Source organism: Clupea harengus, chromosome 21, assembly GCF_900700415.2.
Source record: "Clupea harengus chromosome 21, Ch_v2.0.2, whole genome shotgun sequence".
In the NCBI taxonomy this organism is placed as follows: Eukaryota; Metazoa; Chordata; class Actinopteri; order Clupeiformes; family Clupeidae; genus Clupea; species Clupea harengus.
In genome coordinates this window covers 10,108,187-10,119,493 of record NC_045172.1, presented here as the reverse complement: position 1 = coordinate 10,119,493, position 11,307 = coordinate 10,108,187, and the positions used below count along the sequence as shown (strand labels likewise).

The following is an 11,307-nucleotide window of genomic DNA, read 5'->3' as shown; positions in this document are numbered from 1 at the left end:
TTAGTACCGTTCTTTCTACAGAGTTCAGGCAAAGTATAGTCGAAATTATTATTTGGAAATCTCAGTTAGCTCTATATGCATGGAGTCTACAAGATGTCATAAAGGTTGACAGATGTCGTATGAGTTTGACTGATATCCTTGTTCACTTGAAAAAGTAACATTTGTGCTGTTTTACCTGTGTCATTTGTAAGTGGTTGGTTTCTGTGGTCCGTTTTGGTGAAGCTTGTACTGTGTGATTTCTGCAGGTCTCCTTCACCCTAAATGAGGAGCTGACCACTCTAGAAAGCACGGGGGAGAAGGCGAGTGTGGTCCAGGTCCCCCGAGAGCACCCATTCACCATGCAGACTGTCGGAGGCCAAACGCTTACAGTTTTCACTGAGACGGCTTCAGGTTAGGACCCATCTCGGCCTATCCTTGACTGAAGTCCATTTGTGAGGACTGAGAAGTCCCTTCTTCAGACTTGTTCAGGAGGTCTGCGTTTCTGTTTAACATGTGGTTTCACACAAAAATGTAGTCCACAACTGGGATCAGCCCTAGCTGACCCATGTCAAGGCTAGGGAGTTGCACAAGAAATTCAGACTGATTAAGATTAACCTGATGGGCCTTTCTAAATGTGTCACTGCTCAAAAGATCTGTCTTGTGTTGGTTTGCAACACAAATGCATAAACAAATCAGTCATGTAGGTTAATTGAAGGTGTTAAACAGCAGGAGCTTTTAGAGGTGTTTTCTCATTCCGTGTTGAGTAATGTCATTCATTTTAAGTGCATGCTGTCCTTGTCACTCACATCTTCTCCCTCTAGTAGCACCTTAGGGTAAGTGATACATGTGTGGCGACATTGTTTTCCGTTCACTTCCACTGTCGTCTACTCATCTTCACCTCAAACTCTGCCCTTCTCAGCCGGCGCCATGACAGACCATGATCCGTTGATCTTGAGCTTGCCGCCGCTTTGTCCCTCTCTGCTTCTACGCAGTGCTGTTGATATCTGATTGGCCCTTTGGCTGGGCCTAGCCCCTCCTCCTCCGACGCGTTGTGGTTGGCACTCAGGCTGATCAAAAAACCCAATGAACCAATCAAATTTGTAATGCAATCATTGATTGGTGTGGAGTTGATTTGTTTGTTTGTGTGTGTGTGTGTGTGAGAGCGAGCATGGGAGTAAGAAACTGCTTGCTGACTAAACCCTACTCATGAAATTTGATGGTAGACAGTGGCGTGTGTGTTCATGCAGTTGTGAGTGTGCAGCAAAGCTGGAGCCAGTCTAGTCAAGCCAGGTGTAAATCAGGTGGTTTGGCGAGTGGAACCTCTACGCTCTTTACTGCGCTCTCTCTCTATCTTTGTGCTTTGCTGATGCCTGTGTGTGGCTTGTGTGCCTTCTATAGTGTGGTGTGTGCGCGTGTGTGTGTGTGGCATTTGATCCCTTCCTCTCTGCGCTGTTTGCTTGTATGTATGTGGCAAGTGGGACCATTTTATAGTATGTGTGAGTGTATGGGTCCTGTTTCTGGCATGTGTGCTGTGGTGCCTTTGTGTAATGTCGTGTATTAGTGCTTGTGTGTGCTGTTTAGAGCCTGTGTTGGTGTGGTGTTTTTGTGCCTTTTATGTGTACCTACGTATGTATGAGAGAGAGATTCCCTGGTGTTTCTGTGTGGTGTGTATGTGTGTGCATAGATGTGGGTGTGTGTGTGTGCATAGATGTGTGTGTGTGTGCGTGCGTAAATGCGGATGTGTGGCTGGCAGGCGAACGGGGCCTGTCCCAGCCACACTGTCCTGCTGTAGTTCTCATTCTGCCATCCTTCCCTCAGGCCAGTCAGAGGCTGACGGCAGCACCTCAGGGTCAGGGCCGGGCCCAGGTGAGTCCCCACCCCGCCGCCGCCACTCCCCAACCCCGAGCTGGAGGAGACTAAGGAGGCTCAGGAGTGTTTTAGTGTGTGTGTGTGTGTGTGTGTGTGGTGCTCCAATGTCAGAGTGTGGTTTAAAACCCTTTAAACATGGCCTTCAAAAACTTGGGAAAAGTCCCACTCGTAATGAGACCTATCATTTATAATCAAATCAGTGAAATATGAATGAATAAGGTCGGTACGAGTCTACGACCCAAGCCCAGGGAGGTTAAGCGAAGAGATTGAGAGAGAGAGAGAAAGAGATAGAGATGGTGGTGACCATGTATTGGGGAACAGCGTGTCTTGTAGGGTGCCAGTGATTCTCTGGATTGGTTACTGGTCGAGTTACTGGTGATTAGGTGTGTGTGCTGCGTGAACAGAAAATCAACTGCAAAAAAGCAGCTGATCTCCAGTCATAGTACAGAGGTGTTATACAGCCATGAGCCCTTGACCCAAAATGCACTGTGTTGCTCTAGTATTTCTACTGTGTGTGACTTTTTCTCTCTGTGCTCCCCCCCAAGACAAATTAGCACTGGAGGGTGTGGTGGTGCAGAGGGCTGAGTGCCGACCAGCGGTCAGTGAGAACTACATGAAGTTAAAGAAGTACGTGGTCATTACACACTCATACACATACACAAACACAGAGACGCTTGAAATCCCTATGAAACGTCAAATTGACATGACCCACATTGAGCCTCCAGAAGAATGCTAAAGCACCTTCACATTTAGGTTAGAAAAGCCTGTACTCTTGGCAAGCTGGCATCCTTGGATTCATTAATTCTGTCATCTGTTATTACAGGCTTCAGATCGAGGAGTCCTCCAAACCAGTCCGGCTTTCTCAGCAACTGGACAAGGCTGTGACTACCAATTACAAGCCAGTTTCAAATCATGCATACAATGTAAGCAAAACATATTCAATTCAAAAAGGAAATGTATTGTGTTATATATCATTGTGGTGGTTATGTTAGTAACCATAACCCCACCGATTCTAATGTCCCCATATAAAAGGTACATTGTGTTTTAATTAATATTCAGACACATAGAACCTAAGGACACAAAGCAACAGCAGAATTTGTCATGTATGGATTTTTTAATTGTGTGTGTGTGTGTAGCTGGAGTATGATAAGAAAAAGAAAGAAGAAGGCAAAAGGGCACGAGCAGACAAACAGCAGGTGTTGGACATGCTCTTCTCTGCCTTTGAGAAACATCAGTTCTACAACATCAAAGACCTTGTGGACATCACCAAGCAGCCGGTGGTATGTAGTGTTATCTTGAAGAGCAGGCCTTCCCTGTTGTCCTGTGTGATAAGGTAGTTAGCCCCCTAAGTAGTACAGCTTTTATCAGTCAACCATGTACTCCTAGCAAAAAATGAATTGGTAAAAAACTGAGAAAATAGTGTGTGGTTCCTAGTGGACCAGTCCTAATGTTCAGAGCTCCCCGAGATGTCAGAGGTTCTGCTTCCTTTGACAAAAAGTCTGTCCTTCACTGCAGATCTACCTGAAAGAGATTCTTCGCGACATTGGGATCTACAACGTGAAGGGCACCCACAAAAACACCTGGGAGCTTAGACCAGAATACAGGCACTATCAAGGAGAAGAGGAGAAGGATGCCGAGTGATGCCACCACGGAAATGACCAGGACTTCATCGATCCCAAGTGGATGCAGGACCGGGTCCTGGTTGGGGGACTTTGTTGTCCAAGTGTGGGGGGAAACCAGCCTGGATGGAGCTCCATGGTCTACCTCACTGTCCCTGTGTGTGTGACTTTGTACCTACTTCACATCTCAACATTAAGTCCACTGTCACACAGGTCTAAGGATAAGCCAACAGGGATGACCTTGTGTAAAGTTAGAATAGACAAAATGAGGGAGGTTCTATTGAAAGCCCTTGAATCGTTGAACATTTTTTTTTTCACTTTAAGATACATTTAATTCTTGTGTTGAGTAGATTGGAGGAGGGTTTCAATGTAGTCCATTAAGATGGCAGAACAGCTGAAACCTAAGGCATGGTGATTGAATTCCAGACCATACAGCTTATTTGTTGGATGACAAATACAGATGGGCTATGCTTAGTGTTTCATAAACCTTCATCCATCTTGATGGGCAAGTTGTATACTGCTACATTTTGCATCTGCCTCATCTTTGTCTTTTTTATTTTGTAAAATATGCTGTGCGTTTAAAATAAAGTTTGTAAAATATGTTCATTCTCCTAAGCGTGTATCTAATGTTATCAGTGGAGAGCTATAGTAACGAAAACTCATGAACTTCATTACAGCTAAGCTGAAAGCTGCCATGCAATTTTTTCTGGTTATTGCAATTAATGTGTGTAAGTGAATTTATATGGGGACTATTTTGGTGCAGTGTTTGAAACCATCATGCAGCCTCAACACCATGAGTTAATTCACTTTTGTACTTCCTGGACCAAAGTACTTAGCATAGCATCAGCCATTGAAATTAATGGAAGTGGTAATAAGTAGTGAGATTCTCAATTCTGGGCATAGCCCCAACTCCTGCCCAGCAGATTTGTCTTTGCCTGCTGAGCACATCTGACTAGCCAAATCAAGTGAGTTCAGCTAATCAGAATAATTCTACACTTTTCCAATCGGGAGCCTCAAGCAACGGAAGAATTCAGTGCCCAATGGTATACGGAAACTTCATAGAATAGCAGACATCCAAGGACCTGCCGTGTTACAGGTTGCAGTAACCGTGTCTACAGGGTGCAGTGATATTGCTATTAACTACAGAGACAAATTGATGTTTTGGTACATTTTATTTCGTGTACTTTTAGATGGTCATTTGTAGGAGCTGTGTTCATGCCAGCCACCTATGAATACATAAGTACAGCCAGAAAAATACCTTTAGCTAGCAGTTCAAATTTTTATTCATAAATGGTGCCAAGAAATTCCTATACAATCCTGTGATTTTCAGATGCGGGGAGATGGGGGCAAAAACTCTGTACACCTGATGCACTCAGACACACAGCAAAGCAAGTAGCCACTGTCTTGCAAGTCACTATTCGGTCACAAAATAAGTGAGCTCCGTGCACAGCCTTGCAGATTTTTCCAGTGCACTTGCTTCTTTTAAAAAAATCCTGTTCGGGGTCTACCAACAAAGGACCCTTGATGAGCCCCTGGGCAGATTGGGGGAGGGAAAAAAAAAAGTGATAAACATTGATAATGTCACTTTTAAAAAGAGCATGTAGTCCAGGCAGATGATGTTGGAATGAAAATTCTACCAGAGTCACCACGGCAGACTTGGAACAAGCGGACGGCAGATGGGAACCGCTTGGAGAAGTTACTGTCAGGAAAAATAAAAGGGAAATAATGAGTATAGCCAAGAGGAGTATCTAAGAGCCTGTGGTACAAAAGCCAGTGGTATATAAAAATACATTTAATAAAATTGATAGCATGACAATTACGTGCAAACAAGTGTTCAAGTGGTAAAACTGAAATAATTGTGTGACATCACCAGCAGTTAATAAGATTAACATTAGATTCTCAGCCGAAAAACACTATACTTCATGTTTGTTCACATCACAAGTTTCTTAGTACTTCTATTTCAATATTTGTTCACATCTTAGCAATTTGGACTTGCACACTACACCCAAATTATGGTTTGAACAGTTAAACTGTATGTGATCGGAGGCCTTACAAATGCTCCTATTGTTTTCCACTATTCAATCCACCCTGTAACAGGACCGGCAGAAAGCACAAGGAAATCTCGCTGTTGCATCTGATTGCAAACCAAGATGCCACTGAGAGAGGCTTCAGGTCTATCAGAAGATGCTGGAGGAAAAGACATGAACACCGACAAATGACAAAGCAACACTTACGCATTTCTCCATCTCCAGCCCATCCTTGAAGAACAACATGAAAGGTGTGATGCCATCCTCACGGAAGTCCAGGAGACCGACTGCACCATGGGGGGCCATGGACTCCCCGCTGAAAAACTTCAAAAGACAAGAAGGCATTCATGAGTTCCAAAACACACAATTCCATTTAAGTTCCATTCTATTTCTACACCATTACATAGCACGCCTGTACAACTGGAATTAATTCCATCAGATTTAACCATCAATCATTGATAAATCTGAGAGGGTCTCCTGACATAACAAGGTTCACACATTTTTACCAATAAAGTTCCATGACTGAGGCCTGTTTTGTCAACCATACATTCTCTTCATACTTCAACAATATTCTCTTCGCACCACACAAGTTATCCTTCAGTATGCATCAACTTGTGAGGGTCTTTAATTTTGTAATGCCATCTCCACGCGAGACAAACAGTGGAACATTAGGGTGCAACACCGTGGCTTGAATAGTAATTCATTCGCTTTTAATGTCATGTTCGAAGACTCATTTCAAAATTGAATACAAGGGTAACTCTTGTGTAAGTAGCTTAATTTAACTCTTAATGAGAGATCTAGCTCTGTGAATGTCAGGCGACTGATCTGATCTGCCAGAACATTCAAATATCTGTTGATCTTAAGTGCATTGGTCAAGACATGCTCAGCTCATGAATTCATTTCATTGGTCGCAACCTCTAAAGGTGTCCTAAGAGTGTCATCACTGCATGTCTCACCAAGCATCTCATAACTTGCCTATCTTGCAACCAAGCGTCCCCTGCCCCCCCCCCCCCCCCCCATGATGTTTCATAAGATCACGGCTTTACTCTGAACCGGCATGAATGCCACAATCACCTTTACTTAATAGATTGCTACAATTGGGGATTCAAGGTAGCTCCTCACTTCGGCAAAGTCAAAGGAACACAGAGACTTATCCCCGCTTCCCAAAGGACCGTTGAGCAGACGGAAAACATGGAGATGCCCTGCACCACTAACCTGGTAATTCTTGAGGTTTTCGACGATCTTCTTCACCTCTTTGTCAGCAGACGCCATGAAAGGCTCCACCCTCTGAGGGCTGTCCTCCTCCAGTTTACCTTTGACCCTGCAGACACAGAAAACAAACTGTTATGCATAAAATATATTTCAACAATGATCCCAAGTCTTTAGAGGACTTAAAATGAAAACATTTTTTTGGTGAAGTATACAAAATTGAATGTTGGTCAGGCCAACGTCAATGGTTACTGCTCTGTTAAAGTATGTCGTCCCATCTTCAAACCGAAATGGCACTGTATGGCACACACCAGAAAGCGCAGGGACTTTCACTTTAGCATCCAGATATTTAAACCCAGTGTAGCCACACGCAGACCCACTGAGCTGTCAAGGATGCCGCAAAGCAAAATGGAAATCTAAAGTTCAAAACAACCAAATACTAACAAGTGGACCCATTCTTTGTCTTCAAAGCTAATTCAATCCTTCTAGGAATTTAATTATACAATTTCTAAATTGAATGCAGTGAAATATTAACCCACTGATATAATACTATGGCAACCCATGTAGAGGACACCCAAAAACAAGAATCGTTAATACACTCAATTGCCAGTTCTAAGCTTGACGAAGGTTATAATCAGTATTTGTTTAAACTAATTTAGAGAGCTGTTGATTTAACTGCGTGTTCCATTTTGAAGGCTGCAGTTTGTGGTGCTGTTGTATTTTATTACGTTGTACCGAAATGCGTTTCTATCATTTAGACCACCCCATTTCAATCAGTAAGGCTAGGCTAAATAACAAACACTGTAATTAAATAGTTTAACAGCACCATAAACTTTATCCTCCAAAATGATCATACAGCTAAATCGCCACCTTCTTAAACTAGGTCAACATTATAACAATCATGAGATTTATTGCAGGACTGTTGTATGAGCCGACTGATGTATAATTAAGCCTTTGAAATACCTATATGTCTTGCAGCATTTTAAAGCTGCCATTTTTGTGTGACGGAATAATAGTGCCACCAAACTAGGTGTCAGTGAGTGTGGCGTCACCACTACCACAAGGATAAGATATTAATGATGTTTAGATCTAGGGATCGTGCAGGACATCAAATGAATCAGACTTAATTATGTTAATGAAACAAGACTAGTAAAGCTGCACTACTCTTCCACCATTGCTCAGGTGTCTAAAGAATGTTCCTTACACCATGCAAAAGACCAGCTTTGAGAAGCGCAGAATTAAAGGTCTCGTTAAAACAGTATAACAATTTCAAGAGTGTTCCAATATTTCACCCACTTCTGTGGCAACAAACTCAAACATTTTTTTAACCCAAATCTCACTTACGCCTTCAGGTACTTCTTGATGTACCCGACGTAGGTCTTTTTGTCCATGGCGGCAACCTCACGAAGATCGTGGTTCAGGACGATGTCAATTCCGGAGACTGTAGAAGTGAGTGTTCCCTCGGACAGGACCTCAGCTGATGCATTGCCCCCAATGCAAGAGTCATCGATGTCATCCGACGATCTCGAAACCATCTATAATAGGCAAGGTAGTTGGGTGAGTATTGTTATGCATCTCTTCTGCCTTGTTTTTATAAATTGAGGCCAAAACCCAGAGGCATTAAGCCAAATGTGAATGTTACCCTTGACACCAGAGGACATCAAGTTAAATGTTACTCAGTACATTGTATCACTAACTCCGGGCCTATTCGACTGGTCCTCCGTCGTGCAGCACAATGCCTACCAGCGCAGTGAACAAAAAGTGCTGACCATTCCTGACCAGTCGCGTAGAAAAAGCAGTGGTTGAGTACAACAGCATGATCCCGTCAGGGAGGCAGACTGTGCACGGCTAACAAATATTTCACTTCTCATCACTGTTGCCTTCAAATATTTCTTGTAACAAGAGCAAATTTGGGACAGTTCCAGCCTGCACAAGGGAGGATTACTGACCCCCAGCGATCTGGGTTCCAGAAGTAAATCGTTGTGAAGAATCTTGCTCTGCTTACGTAGAATATTTGCTGCCGTATTATTACAGGAAAAGTTAGAAGGCAGCAGTGACACAGCAGTGACAATGATGAAATTATATGGCAGACTGGCTGCAGTTGGATTTTCAAGGCAGTCCATATTTCTGCCAGTGCCTGCACTCTACACTAGATAAAGTAGAGCTAAAGAAGATAGCGTATACACGTCTGAAAACTAACATCTTTTAAAAAAAAAAGTATACCACTCAAGCAGATAAGTCAGCTGCTCTATGGATTCTTTCCATGCAGAAACATCGGGGGGGGGGGGGGGGGGAAGAACCATGCAGCACTAAAACTACCAGTAGAATAGGCCCTGAGATGTAAATTCCAGAGCTGGGCGGAGAACTACTCCGATGACTGCACACTCAGCGTGACGTAGATAAATCCTAGTCATAGGTGTGAGTGAAGACATCCAGCCAAATATTTTAAGCCAACAAGACTTTACCAACCTTTCCTTCAACTTCGAACATCATGTCGTGCTCTATGATTTTGAAGGCGTCCGAGAACATCTCGTCACCTTCACAAAAACAGAGAGAAATGTATGTTTTTAAGTCCATCATCTTAACAACTCACAGGGCAAGGCCTAACATACGGTAGCGTTATAACAGTGTGGCACTAACGTTGGCCGAGTTAGCTAACGATGAATAGCGTTAACGTTGCTTAATTTGAGTTGGCCGGCATTTTAAATCTTTGTGTTTTTGTTGAGACAATGAGCGTTCTGTTAACAACACTAAGTTAATAAATGTTCAGTCAACGATTACTATACTTGCCACAGCACAGTCAACATATGATATTTTATGTGGTCACACGTCATAGGCCTTGATCATGGGCAACAAACCTGACGCTAGCAGGTTATAGCTAACGTTACTTTTCTCCAAGTTTAGCCGGTCTCATTCAACAAAGCGATAACGTCACCATTTAGCCAGACTGCGTTAAATAATAAATCGTTCGACGTTACATTAACAAAAAATTAACTGTTAGGGCAGAGTAGAACTAGACAATGCCGGAAACATTTTAACTTGTGTGAAAACTGGGATTGGCAACCAAACGCTAGCTACATTACAAAGGCGTAACGTTAACTAGCTGGCTAGCTATGCTATTCGGCTTCGCTTAGGCCCCATGAAACTATAGATATCAGTATAACAGTCAACTAAATTGTTTAAATCCACCATAATGCAAAAATAGCACATATTAAGGAATTGCAGTAATTCTTACCAGTGAGGATATCCTTGTAGATAATCATTTTTGCAGGATTGTATAGGATAGTTTCTCTGCTTCCAGCCCGCTGATACTGCCCTGCTGACGGACTCAGCTGAAAAGACCGGCTGATGGTTCTCTCATCTAAATTACTGGCGTGAACGATGACGTCAAAGGCCTCATAGGCATAGCCTATGAAAGTCCACCGAAAGTTTGTAGTTTTTAATGTTAGCACCTCCTCGTTCCAAAGAAAAAATCCCGATGTAACATTGAATGTCTTCGCAAAATCTGCAAAAATAAGATTTGAGCGAAACAACGCCAGTAGAAAACCTAGGCAAACGGTTTGGTGAGGTAAAATTGGGTTTTCAGTCGGTCTTTTGTAACGAACTGTTGTCTTGTTTTGGAAAAAATAAAGATGTTGCTGCCAATATGCTAAAGTAGATACGGAATGGACTACATTGTGTTGCTTACCTATATTGTCTATAGACTTCAGGGGGCAATGCAGCGTCTAACTATATATGTCAAAATCTATAGAGTGTGGGAGTGACCGTCTTCATTTTGTATGCGGCAGATTAGCATTTTTGCAAGTTCCTGCTCTGGCATCAGCTAAAGTGGTTCCGCGTCACCTCCTCCAAATACACATGCATTTTCCCCTATAATTGTATTGTACACATATAAAATGAAAACATGTCGTATTATTATTGTTGAAATAATAAATATATTATGTGTAGTCATTTTTTTGTCTGGTGAACATGCAGCAACTCAGTGTGAAAGCCATAGTACAGCTACTATCGTCTAAAATTGTTCACTTTTGTGATAAAAGCATGAAACTTCGTGCATGAAACACAATTACTTCTAACCATGTAACTGGCTGACTTGATGGGTCCAGAAGCTGAAAATGAAACTAATTCTGATTGGCCACAGCAACTGTCTCACACAAATGTCAGAATCAGAATCAGGTTTTATTGGCCAAGTAAGTTTGCACAAACAAGGAATTTGACTTGGTAAAGTGTCTCTCAATGTGCTTACACAAACTATACATTACAACACAATACAAAACAAACAGTGCAACGGTCTAAGAAGTTTAAGAAATATATACAAGGCGGAATGGCTATATAGCTGTGAAATGATACACAACAATAGTGCAAAGAAGAAGTGTAGAGTGCAAGAAGTGCAGGGATAAATATATATGCTACAGTGGGTTAGCTGTTCAGTAGTGAGACAGCGAGGGGGAAGAAACTGTTTTTGTGTCTGGAGGTTTTGGCGAACAGTGATCTGTAGCGTCTACCAGAGGGGAGGAGTTTGAATAGTTTGTGTCCGGGGTGTGAGGGGTCTGCAGTGATTTTTCCTGCCCGTTTCCTGACTCTAGAGGTGTACAGGTCTTGGA

At 42.6% G+C, this 11,307-nt stretch overlaps 2 protein-coding genes and 2 non-coding genes across 7 annotated transcripts; 1 reads left to right on the top strand and 3 right to left on the bottom strand.

The window, feature by feature from the left end:
* The first annotated feature begins 219 nt into the window (after positions 1-219).
* Positions 220-4,069, top strand: gtf2f2a (general transcription factor IIF, polypeptide 2a). Of its 4 annotated transcripts, none has more exons than XM_031558610.2 (6): positions 220-390; positions 1,798-1,845; positions 2,394-2,475; positions 2,672-2,771; positions 2,985-3,128; positions 3,364-4,069. In XM_031558610.2, exons 1-6 carry the CDS (start codon positions 339-341, stop codon positions 3,487-3,489), a joined length of 552 nt encoding a protein of 183 aa, XP_031414470.1. In that variant the 5' UTR covers positions 220-338; the 3' UTR covers positions 3,490-4,069. The 4 variants fall into 4 exon arrangements, with proteins under 4 accessions (XP_031414470.1, XP_031414472.1, XP_031414469.1 ...); XM_031558609.2 differs by lacking the exon at positions 220-390 and adding an exon at positions 405-1,280; XM_031558612.2 differs by lacking the exon at positions 1,798-1,845.
* Positions 4,070-4,620: 551 nt separating this feature from the next.
* On the bottom strand, positions 4,621-10,089 carry tpt1 (tumor protein, translationally-controlled 1). The gene is made up of 6 exons (XM_012840723.3): positions 9,939-10,089; positions 9,173-9,240; positions 8,048-8,238; positions 6,710-6,815; positions 5,702-5,818; positions 4,621-5,166 (listed from the first exon to the last, which is right to left on the bottom strand). The coding sequence occupies exons 1-6, from the start codon at positions 9,964-9,966 to the stop codon at positions 5,164-5,166; spliced, it is 513 nt and encodes a 170-aa protein (XP_012696177.1). The 5' UTR covers positions 9,967-10,089; the 3' UTR covers positions 4,621-5,163.
* Positions 5,530-5,657, bottom strand: LOC116218281. The gene has a single exon (XR_004162785.1). It is a non-coding gene; the product is annotated as a small nucleolar RNA SNORA31 (small nucleolar RNA).
* On the bottom strand, positions 6,373-6,443 carry LOC116218279. Its single transcript, XR_004162783.1, has one exon. It is a non-coding gene; the product is annotated as a small nucleolar RNA SNORD58 (small nucleolar RNA).
* Positions 10,090-11,307: the final 1,218 nt, after the last annotated feature.